This window comes from Ahaetulla prasina, chromosome 2 (genome assembly GCF_028640845.1).
Source record: "Ahaetulla prasina isolate Xishuangbanna chromosome 2, ASM2864084v1, whole genome shotgun sequence".
In the NCBI taxonomy this organism is placed as follows: domain Eukaryota; kingdom Metazoa; phylum Chordata; class Lepidosauria; order Squamata; family Colubridae; genus Ahaetulla; species Ahaetulla prasina.
Window position 1 is genome coordinate 187,822,949 of NC_080540.1, and position 22,512 is coordinate 187,845,460.

Sequence of the window (22,512 nt, forward strand, 5' to 3'; positions counted from 1 at the left end):
ATGGGAAAAAGAGGCCTTTGCAGTCAGGTAGGCATTCCTAACTTGGAGACATTTCTTAGAAGGAAGTAAAATACCTTTCCAAGTATGGACCGACCACAAGAACTTGGATGTTGTGGTCCATCAGCAGCCTACAGAACTGGCAATGGAGTCAGACAGCAATGAGGCTGAAGTGAAGCCAGGGCCATCGGGAAGTGAGGTGCGGACTCCAGAGCCTCCAGAGACTGATAGTAGTAAGGCAGAGGAACAGGAGGAGTTTGTTCCTAATGCATGCATGAGAAGAGCTGCCAGAAGGCAAGAGCAGCTCAAGCAAAAAAGACAACTCGGGAGTAGGACCAAGAGATGATTGGCCCTTCCCATAAGGCTTAAAACAGACCAACACTGGCATTTGAACTTTGCCAGAAAACAACGTTGGTAGCTTCATCTTCTGCTTCGTCTACCTTTATTTTTGTGACTTGTGAACGTTTGCCAAGAAAGGTCTTTGGCAGTTTGCCTAATTGGACCAAGGTTTGCGAGAGAACTGAGGAATTTGTGTTGGGAGGCATTTGTTTTAATTTGAGTTGAACGACGCTGGGAATGAAGTAATTCTCAGCTGTTCGAATAAAGTTTATTTGTTTTTTCACGGACTGAGTTTCTTACTACCTACTTGGGCCTGGATCACAACATTGGAAGTACTCTAAATCCCACAGAAAATGTCCCCAAAACAGGTCCGATGGGCACAGTACTTCCAATGCTTAACTTTGCAGTATTTACTGGGAGGGGAACACTTTTTTGCAGATGCCTTGTCCAGACTACCGCAATATAACAGTGTCAAGGCAGTAGTAATTAAGCCCATGCTCTCAGCCTCCCAATTAGTGGCTAAGGTTTGTCACACACTCTCAGACAAAAAAACAATCCTTCCACCTTAGAAAATAAGTTTTATTAAGACGTATTATTTTGGACAGAGGGGTCCAATTCACATTCAAGTTCTGGAAAGCCTTTTTGGACCTACTCAGAACTGAACAGGGACTTAGTTCTAGTCATCATCTGCAAACAAATGGGGCCACAGAACAAACAAACTCAGTTCTGGAACAGTACCTGGGTTGTTTTATTAATATATCAGCAGGACAACTGCAGCTATTGCTTTTTGCAGAAGCGGCCTATAATAATGCAGTTCTCACTAGCACAGGTTTTACACCATTCAGAGTGGCCACAGGGCAAGAATTTAGTGCTATGCCAGAGTTACCCTGACATGAACCAGAAATCCACTCCTTGAAACAGTGGGTCAGCCATTTGCAAACCATTTGGCCAGTGGATGAAGCCAAGCTGCCTATAAAGCACAAGCAGACAAGAAACGAATAGAACCTAGACCTTACAAAGTGGGGAACAAAGTTTAACTTTCCACCAAGTTTCTAAAACTTTGCAGCAGTCTAAAAAGCTGGGCCCTAAATACATTGGACCTTTCCCCATTGTTTGTATTATTAACTCTGACACGGTAAAATTGCAACTCCCTAAATCATTACGGCAAGTCCACCCCATTTTCCATTGTAGCTTGCTGAAGCCGAAAGTCACCTCTGACCTTTGTCTGGCTACTACCCCTGTTCCACCCCCTATTATGGTAGAGGACAAACAACATTTTGAAATTCAAGAAATTCTAGACTCTAGGAAATTCCACCGAGACACTCAGTACCTGGTGGCTTGGAAACACCTCCCCTTCTCACACAATGAATGGGTTCACAAAAACATGTGCATGCCCCTAAATTAATACATATATTTCATCAATTGCACCCTGACAAACCTCGTTGATTTTATGTTTTCTTTGTCTTCCCTTCCCTCTTTTTGTTTTCTTTCAAGTGGACTTCCCATTTTTCTAGGGGGGCGGCATGTCAGATCTCATAGATTTCTATTAGGATGCTGGCATTCTGGGGGGAGAGGGAAGGATTGGAGGGATCTCTATCTGAAATTTCTGTTTCTATTTCCTGCTTGGAGAGATCGCTATATGAAGGTTCTGTTTCTGTTTTCTGCATTGCTGGGCTGTGAGTTTCCATTTCCTGCATTGCTGTACTGTGGGAGGGGTTTTGTTTGCACTGCCTTAAATTGCTATTTTTTAAGTGGTAAAATTTAGTTCCTACATAGACTTTTTGCTATCACAAGCGTTTCAATAAAAGCTCATTTTGGAACAACTTCAATTTCAAGAGTCCTGCTTTCTTGGGAAGAGTGGAGAGGCAAGACCTTACAGTTCTTATGGGGGTTAAAATGGGGTTTTTAACTACCCTGACATCAACTGGGAGACAAACTCTGCACCAAGTGGAAGATCCAACAGATTCCTAACAAACCTAGCAGACAACTTTGTTTCCCAAAAAGTAGAGAAGGCAACAAGGGGATCAGCCATACTGGACTTAATTCTCACTAACAGAAATGAAATGATAGAAGGTGTTGAAGCTACAGGAACCTTGGGGGCAAGTGATCACACAATATTGGAATTCAACATTAAGCAAATACAAGTAGAACAAAGTCAAACTAGAGTCTTGGACTTTAAGAGAGCTAATTTCAATAAACTTAGAGAGAGCTTGAGAAGGATTCCATGGATGAGAATCCTCAAGGGGAAAACAATTCAAGAAGCTTGGGAAATTTTGAAAAGTGAAATTATAAAAGTGCAGTCTAGCACAATACCAATGAAGAAGAAAAATAATAGATCTCAAAAGAAACCAGCATCGGTACATAAAGAACTATCTGACAAATTAAAAGACAAAAAGGACAAGTATAAAAAGTGGAAAGAGGGGCAAATAACTAAGGCAGAATATCAGCAAATAGCCTCAGCCTGTAAAGATGAAGTGAGGAAAGCTAAGGCTCACAACGAACGAAGGCTAGCGACAAATGTAAAAAAATAACAAAAAAAAAAGCTTCTTCCAATATGTTAAAAACAAGAAAAAAGTCAAGGAAACAATTGGCTCATTGCTGGGAGAAAGTGGCAAGAAGGTGACAAGCAACAGGGAGAAAGCAGTTCTACTTAACTCATATTTTGCATCTGTCTTTACACAAAAGGAAAAAACAATCCAACCTATCAAAAACAGCACCACAAAAAACAGATTAGGAATACAAGTTAAAATAGGGAAGAAAATGGTAAGTGAACACCTGTCTACCCTAGACAAGTTCAAATCACCAGGACCAGATGGATTACACCCCAAGGTTCTGAAGGAACTGGCCGACGAGATCTCAGAACCACTGAACTATATCTTTCAAAGATCCTGGAGCACAAGGGAACTGCTGGAGGACTGGAAAAGAGCTGATACATCTTCAAAAAAGCAAAAAAAACAAATCCAGGAAACTACAGACCTATCAGCCTGACCTCAATACCGGGGAAGATTCTGGAAAAGATAATCAAGCAACGAATCACCGAACACCTAGAAGCAAACAAAGTAATAACCAAAAGCCAACATGGGTTTGTCAAAAACAGATCATGCCAGACTAATCTCATTGCATTCTTTGACTAAGTGACAAAATTAGTGGACCAGAGGAATGCTGTCGATATAATTTACTTGGACTTCAGTAAAACATTTGATAAAGTAGATCATAACCTACTACTAGATAAAGTAGAAAAATGTGGGTTAGACAGCACCACCATCAGATGGATTCGTAACTGGCTGACCAACTGCACTCAATGTGTAGTCCTCAAGAGAACTACATCCACATGAAGGGAAGTATGCAATGGAGTACCCCAAGGCTCTGTTTTAGGCCCAGTACTCTTCAACATCTTCATCAATGACTTGAACGAGGGGATAGATGGGGAACCCATCAAATTTGCAGATGACACCAATCTGGCAGGAATAACCAACACTCCAGAAGATAGGCTCAAGATACAGAAAGATCTTGACAGACTAGAACATTGGGCGCTAACTAAGAAAATGAAATTCAACAGTGAAAAAAGTAAGGTTCTACATTTAGGCCAAAAAAACAAAATGCACAGGTACTGGATATGTGGTACCTTGCTCAATAGTAGTAACTGTGAGAGGCATCTTGGAGTCTTAGTGGACAACCATTTAGATATGAGCCAGCAGTGTGCAGCAGCTGCCAAAAAAGCCAAAACAGTTCTGGGCTGCATAAACAGAGGGATAGAATCAAGATCACGTGAAGTGTTAATACCACTTTATAATGCCTTGGTAAGGTCACACTTGGAATATTGCATTCAGTTTTGGTCACCATGATGTAAAAAAGATGTTGAGACTCTAGAAAGAGTGCAGAGAAAGGGTGTTGGCTTACCTGAATGCATCTTCTATCGATTGCAGGGCCAGCAGTCAGATTGGGGAGTGACTCATGCCTGATGACGACTGAGTCTGCCAGATGAGAAGCTCCTCCTCTTCCTTCCGCTTCCCATCTTTCAGATGAAAGAGATACGGCAGACTGACATGCTGAACTGCAATGATATTGTTAGTGCCACCTACCCCTCCAAGCAAGATCTATCCGGGGCCCCCTCCTGACCCGGAGGACCAGAAAAAAAGGCAAAACAGGGTGGGGCTGACTGCTGGCCCTGCAATCGATAGAAGATGCATTCAGATAAGCCAACGCCCTTTCTTCTCGATTGCCGGGCCAGCAGTCAGATTGGGGACATGCCAAAGCTGCTTCCCTATAGGGAGGGATGAACTGGGTCTGATGGGGCAGATCCCTGAAGAACCCTTTGGAGAACCCTACGGCCAAATGCTGCCTCGGCTGAGGCAGATCTGTCCAGTTTATAGTGACGGATGAACGGGGACGGAGAGGACCCCTTTGCAGACTTCCTCTAAGGAGGCCTGCGTGGCCCAGGCAGCCGAGGTAGCGGCACTGCGAGTTGAGTGTGCTGTGATGTGCCGAGGGGCGGGAAAGGCTTGGGAAATATAGGCTGTGGCGATAGTTGCCCGAAGCCATCTACCTATAGTGGGAGAGGATACCTTCCGACCCAAGGTCGCCGGCTGGAACGAAATGAAGAGCACTTCCGTCCTCCGAAGAGAAGAGGTCCGTTTAAGATATATACGGAGGGCCCTGAGGACATCCAGCTTGTGCCAGGCGCGTTCCAGGTTGTGGGATGGATTGGGACAGAAGTTGGGAAGAATCAGTTCCTGGGCTCTGTGGAATGGTGTGTTGACTTTGGGTACGAAGGTGGGGTCCAATCTGAGGATGACCCTGTCCGTGTGGAATATGCAAAGGTCCGGCCTCATGGAGAAGGCTGCCAGTTCTGAGATCCGGCGTGCCGATGTGATAGCCACCAAAAAGGCCACCTTATAGGATAAGAACTTTAGTCCCACTAGATAGGTGACGGACTAAGGTTGGAAGCGGCCCATAGAAATTCCCGGATGAGGGGAACTTGCGAAAGAGGACTCCTTGACCTGCAGAACTGAATGGATGAAAGTGGGGCGACTTGCCTGCGTAATATATTCAGAGCCAGTCCAGCGTCCAGTCCGTCCTGAAGAAAATCCAATATTCGAGTGGTGGGAGCTTCTGAGGGAACCAAACCTTTCTTGGTGCACCAGGCCATGAACGTAGACCACGTGGAGTCATAAATCCAGTTCGTGGACGGCCTTCGGGCTGATTGCAAGGTGGAAATTACCCGCGACGAGACGTCAGCCCTGGGGGAAGGGCCCTGCGGTGAGGGATAGTGTTGTGACCCAGGTTCCTGGACCCGGACTCCTGGACTCGGATGATTCAGAAAGTGAGGGAGAAGACCTGGCAAGCCCTGCTTCTCTTGAGCCCTTTCCCTCCCTGGCACCCACTCAAAAGGAGGAGGCCATGTTGATGGAAAAACCGTGGGCTCTCAAGACCCAAATGGTTGTAGTCAGGTCTTGCTGCACTAGACTCTCTGAGCTGGACTGGATAAGGAGATTGTCCAAGTAGAACTGAATCCTTATCGGCAGCATACGAAGGTGGCCCGCTAGCGCAGCCATCAGTTTGGTGAATACTCGAGGGGCCGAGGCCAGACCGAATGGTAGAGCCCGATATTGGTAGTGCCGACTCGCATAACAAAATCTCAGAAACTTCCGGTAAGCGGGATGAATAGGGACATGAAGGTAGACCTCTGTCAGATTGACCGATGTTAGAAAGTCCCCCTCACGAAGTCCCTCCAAGATGGTCTGGAGTGACTGCATCTTGAACCGCCGATAAACTATCCGACGGTTCAAGGATTTGAGGTCCAGAATTGCCCTCCATCCCCCCGAGGATTTCTGGATAACGAACAGGTGAGAGTAATAGCCTTGTCCGTGCTGTTCCTAAGGAACCGGCTGAATTGCCCGAATTTCTAGCAAGTGGTTTATTGCCAATTCCAGCAAGAGGCGCTTGGACCGATCCCTCGAGAGAGGGCATCGCAGAAATCGAGTCGGTGGGGTGGAGATGAATTCCAGAGAGAGACCCATGCGGACCGTCTCCAGTACCCAGGCATCTGAGCTTGTGACTTCCAACTGGCTGCCAAACAGTGGCGGCCCCCAATGGGAAGATCTGCTAATCTGTCAATGGTAGTGTCGGTAAGGGCGCCTTCTGCCACCCCGAAATGGGCGTTTGGAGGACCTACGTTGGCCAGAACTCCCTTGCCTATCCTGCAGTCGACCCTGACTGGAAGGGAAATAGCGTTGGACTCTGCTACCTGAACTCCCCTGGTCTGAGGCTCGAAAGGGCCGATATGATGTGGAGGTGCATGGACGGGCCTCCCTTCTGCAAGATAGACTGGGCAGAATCTTCCGCTTATCCTTGGTCTCAATAAGAAGAGGCTCGAGAGGAGCTCCGAAGAGCTTATCTCCTTGAAAGGGTGCCAACGCTAGGCGCCATTTGTTTTTGGCATCCACTTGCCACTGATGAAGCCACAAAAGGTGATGTGAAGTTACAGTGGCACCTATGGCCTTAGCGGAGAAACGTGAAGCATTCATGGTGGCATCTGCTGAATACTCCAACGATGCCACAATCTTATTTATATCTTGATGGGATCTTACATCCAAACTGGGTAATCTGTCCTGCAATTGCTTAAGCCATAGGAGAGCTGCCCTGTTAAAGAAGGAAGAAGCTAGGGAGGACCTAACTGACCAAGTAGACGCTTGGTGAGCCTTGACCAGGGAATATTCTGACCGTTTATCTTCTGGCCTCAGATTTTCCTCAGGTGGTCCCGTAGTGACCATGGGTGAAAGCAACCCCACCACTGGGGTGTCTACTGGAGGTACTTGAAGGAGATCAGAAAGTTCGGGGGCCTAATTATATAATTTCCTATCTAAGGGAGAAGGATTAGGGCCCGATGAAGGTGCCTTCCATTGGCGATGAATTACATCTTGGAATAATTTGGGGGCTGGGATCTCCTCTGATTCCAGAGTAGGTTCCTCAAACAAAGGGAGTGAAGGTTGATCAGATTTACCAACCTGGTCAGAAGTACGAGGATTAGCCAGACCCATGGTAGCCTTAGCTTTGTGTAAGAGAGATCGGAATAGTTGGGGCTTAAAAAGGCCTACAAACAATGGCTGGTCTGGTGTCAGATCCTCATCGTCCGATAAATCCAGATCTCTCATATCCCCCGCTTCTGAAGAAGCCTGACTGGGAGAATCTCCAGGGAAGGCATGTGCCCGGGAGTGGGACTGATCTAGAGATAAATGTGACTGGCATTCTGCAGCACTATCGCATTCAGATACCCAGGACTCGTTATGCCCTGTAATTCTGTAGCTAAGCTTTTTTGGATAACAGCCTGGATCATAGTGGCCAATTCAGGTAGAATGATAGGCTTAGACTCAGGTACCCCCGGCTTCTCTTTCCTCAACCCTCTTAGAATCAGACTGATGAGGGATGGGGGGTGGGGCCTGTGAAGGAGATGGATTGGTCTGTGAAATAGGCCCAAAAAACCTCTCATTTACACCCTCCCCCAGTCTGTGGGAGAGACGCATCGCCCCCATCTGGGGACATGGCTGTGAGAACTTCCATCCCTGTGATAGCCACAGGACTCTGTGCTGAAGGAACCAAAGCTGAAGCCGAAGAAATTGGATTTGTCTGCTGAGGAGGGGTCTCCTTGAGGGCAGATAGATGGACCGCCTTCTCTATGGCCTTTTCAAGCGCTTTATGGCGCTTAAGGGAGTCCTTGTCAACTGCAGCAGAAGATTTGGCTGACTTGGAAGACTGTGACTTGGAAGATCTAGCCCTCTTTGTTGATTGAGAAGCTCCCGGGGACTCACTAGCTCCCTCTTATTGGAGCAATGAGTAGCAGGATCGGCCATTTTGAAATTATGGTAGGCCTCTATATTGCCACGTGGCAATCCAAAATGGCGGCCGGCTCCCGCTCTAACTATTCCTCCCAGACCAGCAAAAATTGACGATAAAAGAACTTTAAATATACCCCCAAATGCCTGAATACCCCAACTGGGGTGTAATTGGGAGGATCTCACCTTTGGAAGTTCGTCTGGCTCTGTCCTTCCGACTCTCCAGGTAAATAGGCTAATTCTTAGCCACGCAGCCTTCCGAAGCTTTCCCTCAGCCGAGGGAAACCACCAATCACCCACGAGGCTTGTAGCAAAGCCGAGGGTGAGAAAGCTCCCAGGAGCAGCCCAAACTGGCGTTCCAATGTCCTCCTCCGATGAAGAATGCAGCCGGCCGCCCACGAGGCTCAGAAAAAAAGCCGAGTTCAGTTTGCACCCCGGCGCGGCAAAAGCAGGCGCTGGCAATCAACTGGGCGTCAGAAGCCTCCAGATGCCCACGCGGCTATTGGGCGTGAGGGAAAAGCCCGAAAAGCCGCTCTTCGCTCTACTGGCCGGTAGAGCAGCCACTGGTCTTGCGCTCCGAGCAGTCTGCGGCGTGAGCCATTCCCGCTGTTAAAAAGCAGAGCCTGCAGCCTGGTATTGAGGGCTCTGTTTCCCCGCCTTCAGAGGTTTTGGGCGTGAGCCCTTCTCGCTGGAAATAAGCAGCCCAATAAATCAGCTTGGGGAAGCCTCAAAAAGAATTTAAATCTAAATAAAAGGTGATTTTATAGAAAAAACACTGAGCAGCTCAGCCAAATATGTCTAAAGTCGATGACTGAGTCTGAAAGATGGGAAGCGGAAGGAAGAGGAGGAGCTTCTCATCTGGCAGACTCAGTCGTCATCAGTCACTCCCCAATCTGACTGCTGGCCCGGCAATCGAGGAGAAGAGCAACAAAGATGATTAGGGGACTGGAGGCTAAAACATATGAAGAATGGTTGCAAGAACTCGGTATGCCTAGTTTAATGAAAAGAAGGACTAGGGGAGACATGATAGCAGTGTTCCAATATCTCAGGGGTTGCCACAAAGATGAGGGAGTCAAACTATTCTCCAAAGAACCTGAGGGTAGAACAAGAAGCAATGGGTGGAAACTAATCAAGGAGAGAAGCAATTTAGAACTAAGGAGAAATTTCCTGACAGTTAGAACAATTAATCAGTGGAACAACTTGCCTGCAGAAGTTGTAAATGCTCCAACACTGGAAATTTTTAAGAAAATGTTGGATAACCATTTGTCTGAAATGGTGTAGGGTTTCCTGCCTGGACAGGGGGTTGGACTAGAAGACCTCCAAGGTCCCTTCCAACTCTGTTGTTGTTGTTGTTATTATTATTATTATTTTATTTTTATTTTTAAAAAAAATCCTTTTGCTTATCTTTCTGCAAGTTGGTTGAGCAGTAGTTGTCAGCATCCACCTATTTGCCCTTGAGGTAAAAAAAAAAAGGAGCAAGGGAGTCATTCATTGTTTTTTTGCAACTAAAATGCTCTCTTTTAAATTCTATTGCCAGAATATTCAGATTATTTCCAGGACTATAAGGTAATCTTCGACATACAGTTCATTTAATGACCATTCAAAATTACAACAGCCCTGGAAAAAGTGACCTATGACCATTTTTCACACTTACCACCATTGCAGCAACCGTGTGGCCATGTGATCAAAATTCAGATGCTTGGCAACTGATTCATATTTATGTTGCTTGCAGTGCCTTGGGGTTACGTATCAGCTTCTGCAACCTTCTGACAAGCAAAGTCAATGGGGAAACCAGATTCACTTAACAACCATGTTACTAAACTGCAGTGATGCACTTAACTACTATGGCAAGAAAGGTCGTAAAATGAAGCAAAATTCACTTAACAAATGTTTCACTTAGCAACATAAATTTTTGGTTCAATTGTGGTCCTAAGTCAAGGACTACCTATAATGTGTTTTTTGGTAAAATATTATTCTTTATTGGAGAGTTTATTGTACTTTGTTATTCCCCTGGGTTTTTAACCTCCACAAAAGCATTGTTAATTACAGAATAACCCAACAAGAACTGAAAAAAGGAAAAAAAATAAGTTATATTTTTAGAAATTACATGTAGCTATAACTGAGGAGTTTTACAAAGATGGAAAATCATAATGTCTCTCAACTTATCAACAACTGAAAGATTTTATAGAGGTAGTCATTTAAAATATCTCTGTGAAATAAATGGATAAAAAGAAGAAAAGGAAGGTAAGCACATATTCCTATCAGAACTATATTTGGGGACATGTTTTTCATTATATACAGATTTCTGCTCCTCTTCCAATTATCCTTTTATTTTCAGCACAAAAAAACAAAACCCAAAGGGGTTTATAATCATTTCTACAATTCATTTATAATTTTTATGTTGTCAGAAACAGAACTGGGACATCTGAGAAATTGTTTGCTTCTTAATTTGGAGAATGTCGATAGTAATTAACACCCTTGTCATTGAAATACAAGGCAAGTTAGGTCACTACAATTACAGGTTGTCCTCACATGTCAACAATAACTGGAAGTGAGAAGTCCATCACAAAGTGATGCAGTTCTACGGCACAGCAGCACAGCAGACTGTACTAATTTACAGTGCAATTCCAGCAAGGCCAGCTTCTGTTGCTAAGTGAATCCAGTGTAGTTGCACCATCCTAGTCATATGATCTCCATTTGCAACCTGCTGACCTTTGATTATAAGAAACTGACAGTGTGGATTACAAATGGCAATCATATGACTGTGTGACACTGCCAAAAAATTGTGAGCTGGCTGTCAAGCAACTGAATTGTAATTGTGTGACTGCAGGGGTGCTGTGATGGCCACAACTATAAGGACTCGTAAGTACCATTCACTCAGTGGCATTGTAACTTCAAATGGTCACTGAATGGACATCAAATAAGGACTACCTGTATGAGAATATTTCTTTTTCTGAGCAAAGGTTGGAATTCACTTACTCAACAGGTACTAAATCCCAAATCCAGGTTTCTGGAAAGCGTGTCCTGGGTTTGGTTTCCGCATCCTGCCTTGGTTTTGTGGCAGCGATATCTTGAAATATATTTTCAAGATGTTCAGTAACTGAAGTACCTAGAAGATGAACACAAAGTTAGAAATAAGGTTAGTAAAAAATGGTTCTGCAACAATTAAGGACAGGTTTCTGAGAGATATGGTGGAACCAATTATAGCCTTCCTGAAAGCTAAGCCAGCTGTGTGACCTTGGGCCAATTACTAAACCCAACCCACCTCAAAGGGTTATGGTGAAAATAGGTGGGAATATTATGTATGTTGACTTTTTTTATAAAGTGATACTGTAAAGGTGGTATAAAAATCTAATCTAACAATGCATAACATTTAGGATCTGGTTCAGGTGACAGGTGGTGATGTGAACAGCAAGTTTCATTTGGCTGAGGATTAGATTATTGTGAGAAACACTAACATCGCAAGGAATAAAAGCAGTTAAGATCCATAGAGAGCTGCAAAATGAAGCAAGAAAAAGAAAAAGTCCCTTTCAAAACTTTCCAGCAACAAAACATCTAATCAGCCATGATTCTTACCTCTTGCCCTGCCACTTTTGAAAGCAATTCTCTCTGGAGATGGAAGGTCACAGGAAACAGGCTTTTTCATTTCTGTGTTTGTTAAAATTTTCAATCTTGATTGCTGTGAGAAAGAGCAGGAATGTGAGGAGTGAGCAGAAATAAACGTACTCATAATATTTAGGAAGGAGAATCAGGCAGCAGGGACAACACTGCCCCTTACCACTGCACTTCACTCCTTTTGTCAGTTTCTATTCCCCCCTTGTGTTTACTCATTCTCTAGAACTCGCAAGGATGCACCTCTGTTTCAGTCAAACATGAATCAAATTGGATATGTTCACATAGATCTGACAAAGCAGCCTAAATCTATAAAAGTTCTCACTAAAAGTAAAGTAAACCTGACTGAAACTTTATGGTCTTGATCCCCAAACTTTGCTGTCCAGCATTGTCCAATTCTGCAAAGAAATTAAAAATGGTATTTCAGCTTTCCTTGAAAACATAAAAATTTAATGACCCCTAGTTAGCCCTGTCTGTCAGCCTGTCCACCTACTTACCTACCTAAGCTGTATATTCTATTCCCCCCTTGTGTTTAAGTGAATCAGCGCAGTTGTTAAGTTAATAACCCGGTTTTAGGTGAATCTGGCTTCCCCATTGACTTTGCATGTGAGAAGGTTGCAAAAGGTGATCACATGACCTCAGGGCATTGCAATCATTATAAATATATCCTAGTTGCCAAGTGTCTGAATTTTGATCACATGACCATGGGGATGCAGCAAGAGTTGTAAGTGTGAAAAAAGTCACTTTTTTCAGTGCCATTGTAATGGAACAGTAACTAAATGAGCAGTTGTAAATCATACATCTAATTGTATAATTAATACAGCTCACCTCAGAAGAACTTGAATGGAAGATCCCTTTGAAATTCTAGATGGTTAGTATCATGGAGAAGTCAAAAAGGAAAAGGTAACAGTAAACTTCTTCTATAGTAGGGATTCCCAACCCCCAGGACGCAGCCCACTACCAAGCCACGGCCTATTTGGAACTGGGCTGTGTGAGCACATGCACAACTCAACTTATGCAAACGGCAAGCTGGCAGGCACTCATATGTGCTGGCCTGACCCTCACGCAAGTTGAGCTCCATGCTGGCCCACCACTTGTGCAAGGGCTGTATGCATGCGCACAGGACTGCCACTCACATGGCCCAGGTCCTCTCTCCCTCAAGCCGGGCTGCCAAGCTGCAAAGAATAGGGACCACTGTTCTATATCATTATCAAGAAAAAAGCATGGATACAGCCCCCCAGGAGCTGAGCTTGGCTGGACCTATTTTCCTTAATAAAACAAAGAGTATACAGGTAGGTAAAAATGAGGACTATACATTTTAGGCCTTAATTAAACTATAATGAAATTAGTTTCATATTGTTCTTAAGACTCTTTTGTTTCTCTCCTTTACCCTTAATGAACTCAAAGGAAAACACCAGAATAAAACAAACAGGTAGGAAAAAAGCATACTGTATGGGCAGTTATTAATGAATTCTATAGCTTCTTGAGTAGCCCTAGTCACTTGAAAAGAGGTGGGGATGATTGTTAAAATGTGTATTGCTATTTTGCAACACAAGCTCTATGAGTTTCAAATCTGTGTCTGATATTGGGATTTATCAGAGTTTGCATCATGAAATCACTTTGTCATTTTTTTGCCACTTAAGTTTGGAACATTTGCCTATGCTAATAGCTCATGGAAATGAATAACACAGTTTTCTTGTTCATTAGGTTCAAGAGAAGAGGCCACTTACCTTGAATAGGCTATAAACATCAGCTTCTCTTTGATACCAGGGAGCTGTCCTGGAAGACTGATTTTTCCCTTGTTTAGGATCCAGAGGGGACAAGCAAGGGTAAGGTTCAAAATCTTCCATGCGATGGTGAAATCCTTCTACTATTAAATCCAACCAATATTCTGACGAAGCAGTATATACCTAGGAACAAAAATGGCTGCAATAAATAACAACACCACTGTATTCAATAGTAATAAAGTAGAATCATACACAGTTAGTGTAAATAATTTTTATACTCTACTGTTTACACACAATAAAACTGTTGCAACATGTATAAGCTACCTAGGCAATTAAGGAAGGGAAATACAAAACAAATCATGATGCTAAATGATTTAGATTAAAGTATTAAAATCTTTAAAATATTCCAGAATACCTGGGTCTGTTATGAAAATCTCTAGTGTACTTGTCTATAAATAATTATAAGTCTATGTAGCCTAATAAAATCATAATGTTAAAAAAGTTTAAGCACTCAGATAATATAAAGCACATTAATCAAGATTATTTTGCAGTGATATTGCTATTTTTTAAATGGAGCAAACAGATAAATTATGAAATCCATCATCTACCAGCCATAAAAGATAACAAGATAATGGAGGAGGAAAAGTATAATTTATTCTTGGGCTTGGTTTAGGAGGATATTTTTCCTTACTGTTAATGGTGTCAGAGTTAAGTTCCTTTTCAAGAGGACACTCTTGTCCACAGCTTGGACAGAGCAGAGTGCACCAGGGGCAGCTTCTATCTGCAGATTGATCTTTGACCCTGGAAGCTCTTCCTCTGATGAGAATCCCAACTTCACCTTTGGTGGAAAAGAAGAGAGGGAGATTTTTATTACAAGGGAGATCCATGTTGACAGTGGAGAATAGACTAAAGAAAGTACCTTATAGAAAGATGAACAATGGGGAAGGGAAAAAAGATCATAAAGCGAGAAGTATGTCAAAATATTAAACACAATAACTGTGTTCATATGTTGTCTATGGTTCCCAGAAGGGAGTCTATATCTACTAACAAACATATAGACACTCCATTTGATCCATTACAGATTTCCTGTACTTTCCAACTTCATTTAAAATAACCATTTTAAATTGGAAGTTGGAATTCTGCCAAGTAAAAAGCTAGGCTTTACTAATTGTATGTTCCGCAAAAGTCCCATATTTTAGAAGATAAAAATAATGGGTGAATGAAACCAAGTGCTTTGATTCAAAGAGGTCAGGAAAAAAAAGACCACAATAAATTAGGAAGATAAAATTGCCTTGATGGAAGGAAGCAAGGTGATTGTCTTACTGTTTTCATTGGGTTTGGTTCTGAGCTGCCTATGATATACTATACTGCATTCTAAGGTAAAAGTCGTGGATAACAAGCACATGTATCACTTCTTACTTCATTTTATGCACAATGAGGAAGGTATAATGGGGACAAATGACAGCACACTGCTTTAACATACTATGACTTTTTGTGATGTGTGATTGCACGTTCTTTGCTCTGCCCCTCTTACTTTCTCACAAACCTTATGTTCGAAGCACATGTTTATTGTGAACACATCAACATCAGCTGCCACCTCACCATCAGCGAAGACTGCAAACAGCAAAAGCTTGGCAATGGGTGCCAGCTTAGAGCTGGGAGTCAGGGTAAGAGAGAAGGTGCCTTTGAGTGCTGGTCAGTGGGAGGAAAGGGTGGTGGAAAAGGAAAACCAAAGAAAGAAAAATTATGCCTGCACTATGACATTCATAATTATGTACTCTGTGAGGAAAGAAAAGTTAATAAAACTTCTCACCCTCTGCTTTGTCAGTGTAACCAATTTCTTGTCAATTCTGAAGAATTTCCAAATAGATTTGAGTCTTGTTCAGGATAAATCTACTGAAGTCCATTTAGTCAAAACTATCATGGCAATTCATCTTAATTTTGCAAGCCACTACTGAGCCTAGGCTGTAGCAGAGCGGTCTCTAACCTTTGCGGCTTGGTGGCCCAAGAGCTTAGTTGCGAATAGGTCACGGCCCGGTAGCGGGCTGCGGGCTGGGGATTGTGGACCTCTGTTGTAGCAGTTTGAAAAGCAAATGCTCTGTATCATCATTATGGTGAACTAGCTTAGTCTGGATATTTTCAGAAATACATTTGGTTTCTAAAGTGATGTAAAAATATGTGCATGATAATTACATATAGAACAAATCAAATCTAAGTTATTATAAAGTTTAGTGTTATATCTAAACATGCTGTGCATCTTTTATATTAATGTAATATCATATTAATTTTATACTAACATTAAAGGTGCATGTCATATTATATTATCTTAATGTTTATTATACCACTTAACCTAAGTTTTACATTTTTGTTTACCACAAAGTGCAAGGTTTGGATTTGGAACTTTTTTCCAAATCCAAATCCAATTATAAAAAGAAAGACAGAGGTGAATCAGTCTGCAGCTCTTTTTCTATAAAATTGGATGTAACTTAGATATTGACTTAACCCTAAGGGAACTCGCTGTCTAATCCTGCATCAGTTAATAGTGGTGTTCCACAAGGCAGTGTTTTAGGTCTCATACTTCTTTTGCTCTATATCAACGATTTATGTGATCAACTTAAAAGCAATTGCATTCTTTTTGCCGATGACATAAAATTATTCAATTCTACAGTTAAATCTGTTGTTTTGCAAAGTGATCTCGATCATGTGTCTGAATGGTCATCTATTTGGCAAGTTCAAATTTCAATTAATAAACGCTCTGTCTTACATGCTCTGTCTTACATATTGGTAAACATAATCAGAATGTCAACTCTAAGCTAGGTGGAATTGATCTAGCAGATGACCCTCACTTTGTTAAGAACCTAGGTGTACTTATCTCTGACAATTTATGCTCCAAAGCTCACTGTAACAGCGTTGCTAAACGCATTAAAAGTTGTAAACTTAATTTTGTGAAGCTTTTTTTCTGGCAACATTGTATTACTAATTAGAACTTATAAAACTTATTATGCTAGACCAATTTTAGAGTATTGTTCAACTGTTTGAAATCCCACCATATATCTGATATCAGTACAATCAAGCGGGTTCAGAAGTACTTCACGAGAAAAGTCTTGCATTCTTCTGTACACAATAGAATTCCTTATGCTACTAGGCTTGACATTCTCGGTTTGGATAACTTAGAACGGTGTCGCTTGCGGTCAGACCTAGGTATTGCATACAAAATTACATGTAGTAATGTTTTACCTGTAAATTTTTACTACCGGTTCTGTGGGCATGGCTTGGTGGGCGTGGCTTGGTAGGCATGGCAGTGGAAGGATACTATAAAATCTCCATTCCCACCCCACTCCAGGGGAAGGTTACTGCAAAATCCCCATTTCCTCCTGATCAGCTGGGATTTGGGAGGCAGAGAAGAGATGGGGGCGTGGCCAGTCAGAATTTTTACTACCGATTCTCCAAACTACCAAAATTTCCGCTACCGGTTCTCCAGAATTGGTCAGAACCTGCTGAAACCCACCTCTGATATTACTGTATATATTTGAGATGCTGTCTAGATTTAACTTTGTGAAATTAAAACAAAATAAATAATACCTGAAATAAACACTAACTAGATAAAACAGGATTTTGAATAACACAAAAGGACTGTAGGTGCATTATAACAATGTAATTGTACACTTACTCTCATCCTGGCCAACAAGCACTTGCTTCTGTCCACTGGAAACAATCTTTCCTTTTGATACAAGCTGGTAGTAAGAGAAGTACTAAATTATTACCTATACAAAACACTGCATACAGAAAGAAAATGAAATGCAATGATTTAGGATAGGAGGAACAGCATCAAAGCAGTGGTGAAATGTAAAATTTGTTGCCACCAGTTCTGTAGGCGTGGCTTGATGTGTGTGTGTGTGGGGGGGGTAATGTAACTGGGTGGGCATGGCCAACTTTTTTTTTACTTTTAAAAAGCATTTTTTTCTTTTTGTTTTCTTTGTTTTTTGTTTTTTGTTTTGTTTTCTTTTAAAAGGCTCTGACGATCAGGCAACTCAGCTGGGATAATCAGAGCCTTTTTAAAGCATTTTACAACCTCTTCGGCCAGAGAGATTGTAGAAAAAATGCTTTTAAAAGGCTCTGATGCGCAATCATCACAGGCTTTTTTTTACTTTTAAAAGCATTTTTTCGACCAAAGGAAAAATGCTTTTAAAAGTAAAAAAAAAGTCTGATGATTGCGCGGCTCAGCTGGGCGGGGGGGGGCAGGGATTTTTGCTATCAGTTCTTCGAACCACCCGCCGCCATCGGTACTGGATCGGGTGATCCGGTCCAAACCGGGAGCATTTTACTCCTGCATCAAAGATGTTATTATAGAAGACCTGTAACAAGAGGAAACGAATAGCCCTATATTTTTTATAGATATTATTTTCCTTCAAGATACTTAGTGAACAGTACATTGTCTGGGTCAATTTACTTTATACAAAATCTTGATAACAAAAATGATATTAATTAAATATATATAATAATATTCTTTCAGCTTCTCAGATTTACATTATAATGCTTTCTATTTTGTGGCAGTATATAAAATAGTGTTTTTCTAATTTCTACTTCCTATGTCTTATTACTATTAAATTCCCATATTAAGAGGTATTATGTATCTATCCATCATCCCTTATTTTTTACTTTTTAATCCTCCATAATAGTAATCTTGACTTTTAACATTTACTTATATATATTAACTATAATAGCTTCTATCATATAACATAATAACATTTTCCCAATTTTTAATTTCTAGCTCTATTTTTTAGTCTTTACTAAAACAAATCCCATATTAAGATGTATTCTATATCTATCAATCATCTCTTGCCCTTTTTAGTATTTCAACTCTTACTGACTTTTTAATCAGTCTCCCTTGCTCTTCTCTTGGGATCTTGTATCCCTCTACATCACTCATGTTTAATCTAAATGTCTTCTGTGCCTCCACATCGGCCTCTTGCTGTCTGCTCTTTAAAATACCCATCAGAACCTCTTTGGCCTCTTCAAAAGAATCTTTCTTTTCACTCTCTTCTACATTTTGGCCTCTTAAAAAATCATTTATCTGTTCTATTTTTACTGTCTCTTCTATATCTTTATCGACTTGTATCATTTGTTGGTTTGTCTCCTCTCTTCTTTCTTCTGTTCCTTCTGAACTCTCCTCTATTGTTTGAATTTTTTGTTCATTATCCATTATCATTTGTTGGCAATTTCCCGATCTCCGATCTATATTGTGCATCACTTCCATCATCTCCCTATGATTCCTTGATAGTTTCCTTGATATCTTGAAACATTAATAGCATTAATGGGGTATATTGGGGTATATTTATTTCTTCTTGTTGTAACATTTTGCTTTATTTAGTTGGCTAAAAGTTACTCAATAATCCATCCAAGTCCCAGTGTCCCAAGTTTTCAAGAATGTCAAAAAGTCAATCTTAAAAGAATTTGCTCAGTCCTTGAACTGTTCCTCAAAATCCATAATGTTTGTAATCCTCAAAGTCTGCTGTTTTATTCCCTCTGAGTTATTTAAGTTTATAAGTGTTTAATTTTTTTTCCTCCTTTCACCTTGTGGAATATTCTATCAAATGGTATTTGTAATCCAGAATGGCCCCCAAAATTTCCCCATGACTCATTAACGCACAGAATCAGATGTTCAGTTTCAAGGGCAATTCCAGTGGTGAAATCCAATTGTTTTACTACCGGTTCTGTAGGCGTGGCTTGGTGGGCGTGGCAGGGGAAGGATATTGCAAAAACTCCATTCCCACCCCACTCCAGGGGAAGGATACTGCAAAATCCCCATTGCCTCCCCACTCCTGGGGGAAGGATTTCCATTCCCATTCCACCCTGGGGCCAGCCAGAGGTGGTATTTGCCAGTTCGCCAAACTGCTCAAAATTTCTGCTACCGGTTCTCTAGAACCTGTCAGAACCTCCTGGGCAATTTCTATCCTTTAAAATCCACATTGCTTTCAAAATTTCAAAAGGCTGTTGACAATTCAACCATATATAAACAAATAACATCACTACAGTCACATCGCCAACATTTAAATTATAAATTCAAACAGATACAAATAAATTTTACAAACTCCAAATAACTATTCTTACAAACATATATAAGTTAACAAAAGTTAATTATTCTCCTTTACATCCCCTACTTTTTCCAATGCTTCTTCTGCATCAGTTTTAATCCCAACTATTTGATGTGGACTTCCAGCCTTTAATACATTAATATAAAAATGTCTTGCTTTAGGTACTGTATTAAGACAATATCTTCTTCCTATATGATTTACTGTTAAACCAGCTGGAACATCCCATCTAAACCATATCTGACAATTTCTAAGCTCATCCACCAAAAAAGCAAAATCCTTTCTATTTCTTAACATTTTAATAGGAATTTCTTTCAAAATTAATATTTCTTGACCTAATATTTGGATTTTATTTTTATAAGATGCTTGTAAAATTTCATTCCTCATCCTCCTGGTTGTAAAATAAATCACAATATCTCTTGGTAGCTGTTTCTGACTGGCAACCTTAGAATTAACACGATATATTTTTTTAATTTGAATTACAACATCTTCTGGTTGCTCTCCAGTCACCTGTGCAAAAACCTCTGCAAAAATTTCTCTTAAATTCTCTTGTTTATTTTCTTTAAGTCCTCTAACTCTCAGAACAAACTCCACTGATTTAAATTCAAACACCACCAATTCATCGTCTACCTTCTCTACCTTTGTCTGAACCTCCTCTATTTTATTTTCCAAATTCAAATTAACTTGATTAATTTCTTCTACTCTTTCATCCAACTGGATCACACATTCACACAGTCGTTTAAATGCTGCCAACACATCATTTCTTGTATCCTCATTCTGATCTTTAATTTCCAGGATTTCTTCTTGAATCTGCTTAAATTTTTGATCTATAACCAAAAATTGTGACTCCAAAGCTTCCTTTAAAAGTCCCTTTAAAAATTTTTTCATATCTTCCTGTAGCTTATGTATTTGAAATGACGAGACTCCACTGTCCTTAACATTAAACTTTGCATCTTTAAGATCCATTTCTCAGTTTAATTTTATACTTTGCAACAATTTCAGTAAGTCTGTAATCTTTTCCAAAAAAAAAAGAGAAAATATCTTATTCTCCTTATAAAATCGTCATCAATTTAAATTATCATATTGATCACAGAGATGGCCGCGGTGATTTGGTCTGCTAAAAAGCAGACTCGTCCCGGATCCGGAACTCTCAGGCTTAAACTGGGAGCTCTCACCCTCAAGCCCCTAGAATCACTCCTGGGGCTTTCCGGGGAGCTCTACCTCCGCCCGTACTCTCACCTTTCCCTCTTCTCCCGAGGGAAAGGTTTCCGAGCCGTTAGACAGCCGATTTGCGCTGTCTAGACGGCTCTAACGTGATCTCGGGGCTGGCAGTCTAAAAATACTGTCTCCATCACCAACGGAGCCAACCGGGAGTGAATTATTTTATTTGGGGGTGTCTCGATAAAAACAGAATAAGAAATGGACTTAATTGTACTGCGCATGCCCAAGATGGCCGCCGCACCGCTGAACAGCTGTTGCGGCGACGGGCCTATTTTGGGCCGGACCGGGTGGGGGGGGTCTTTTTGACAGCTTGGACCCCCCGCCCGGGTAGAAGACAGTGCGGTGAGTTAGAGGATGGGCGAATTGAGGCGGGGCGTCTCCGGGTTCCCTCAGGAGGAGTCCCGGAGCACTCTCCCTCCGGCGGCGGTGTGGCTGATGATGGTGGCGGCGGCGGCAGCGGCCCAGCCTTTTCCAGCGGCCCGGCCTTTTCCAGCAGCGGCAGCGGCCCGGCCTTTTCCAGGCCGGGCGGCAGCGGCCTGGCTGGGCGGCAGCGGCCCGGCTTTTCCAGCGGCGTCGGCGGCATCGGCGGTGGCGGCCGGTTTTTGCCGACGGTTCTCCGGCGGCGGTGGTCGGCAGCCTGGCTTGGCCCTGCTTCGGGAGGGGCCTTAGAGCCTTTCTCCCCTCTGTCCCCTCCGTCTGCGGTGCCGGTGGTGTGGGCAGCCTGGCCTTTTCCAGCAGTGGCGGCGGCGGCGGCCGAGTTCTTCGGTGGCGGCTGCGGCCTGGCCTGGCAGTGCTCTGGGAGGAGCCTGGAGGCTCTCTCCCCCCGGCAGCGGTAGTGGCGGCGGCGGTGGCGGCGGCCTGGTTGGACCGGCTTGGCCATGGCCTAGCCTGTTGGTGGTCGACTGGGCCGGCGAACTGGCCCAGTAGTTGGGGCCGGTGGCATGACCCAGCAAACCCGGCGGGTGAGTGGCCTATTCCAGCTGGCGGCCTGGCTTAGTGGCCACGAAGGGGTCCGATGGTCGCCTTCTTTGCCACCCTGAAGGTTGTCCACGGGTCTAGGGGACGCCCTCCCTACCATCTAGAGGACGTCTATGGGCCGTCTATGGGGGGCTTTTTGAGTTCTTTGCCCCCCCCCGGACTTTGGGAGAGAGATGCCTCGTCGGTGGAGCAGCTTGGCCCATTAGGCGCGTGCTTTGGCCTCTTTGTCAACTTGAAGGACGATCACGGGCCATGTGGGCACCCTTTTACCATCTTGGAGGACGCCCATGGGCTGGCTGCAAGGGGATCTTTTGAAGACCTTTGGTCCCCAGCTGGGGGAATTGAGGATGGTCCTGGACAATCCTAGCTTGACTATTGTAGGACTATATCCTTCTCCCCCCCTCGCCTATAGACCACCCCTCAGGATTGGAGATGAGGGGTTGGAGCTCTGACTGAATCATGGCGGTTTATCTACCGCCTAAGACCTTTATCCCGTCTGTCTTCCACTCGGAATTACTGGTGCGTCAATTTCCATCTTGACAGGTCCAGGATGGGTCTGTTTGCCGGACTCTTATCATGCGGACATTTACAGCGGCTGACCTTCTTGCCCTGCGAGATTCCCCTCTCTCGCGGGTCTTGCCCCCCACATTATCGAGGGCCCATCTTGAGGACGGGTTTTGGAACCCCGAGAGATGGCATGCCAAAAATAGGAGA

General features: G+C 42.8%; 1 protein-coding gene across 1 annotated transcript in view; it reads right to left on the reverse strand.

The window, feature by feature from the left end:
• Positions 1 to 22,512, reverse strand: part of A2ML1 (alpha-2-macroglobulin like 1) — a 166,173-nt gene that overhangs the window by 81,438 nt on the left and 62,223 nt on the right. The window contains exons 13-18 of the mRNA XM_058168000.1: positions 17,178 to 17,241; positions 15,054 to 15,199; positions 14,199 to 14,345; positions 13,511 to 13,690; positions 11,745 to 11,847; positions 11,148 to 11,277 (exon numbers count right to left, since the gene is read on the reverse strand). Of these exons, the coding sequence (XP_058023983.1) occupies positions 11,148 to 11,277; positions 11,745 to 11,847; positions 13,511 to 13,690; positions 14,199 to 14,345; positions 15,054 to 15,199; positions 17,178 to 17,241 (770 nt within the window). The remainder of the gene's footprint in view (positions 1 to 11,147; positions 11,278 to 11,744; positions 11,848 to 13,510; positions 13,691 to 14,198; positions 14,346 to 15,053; positions 15,200 to 17,177; positions 17,242 to 22,512) is intronic.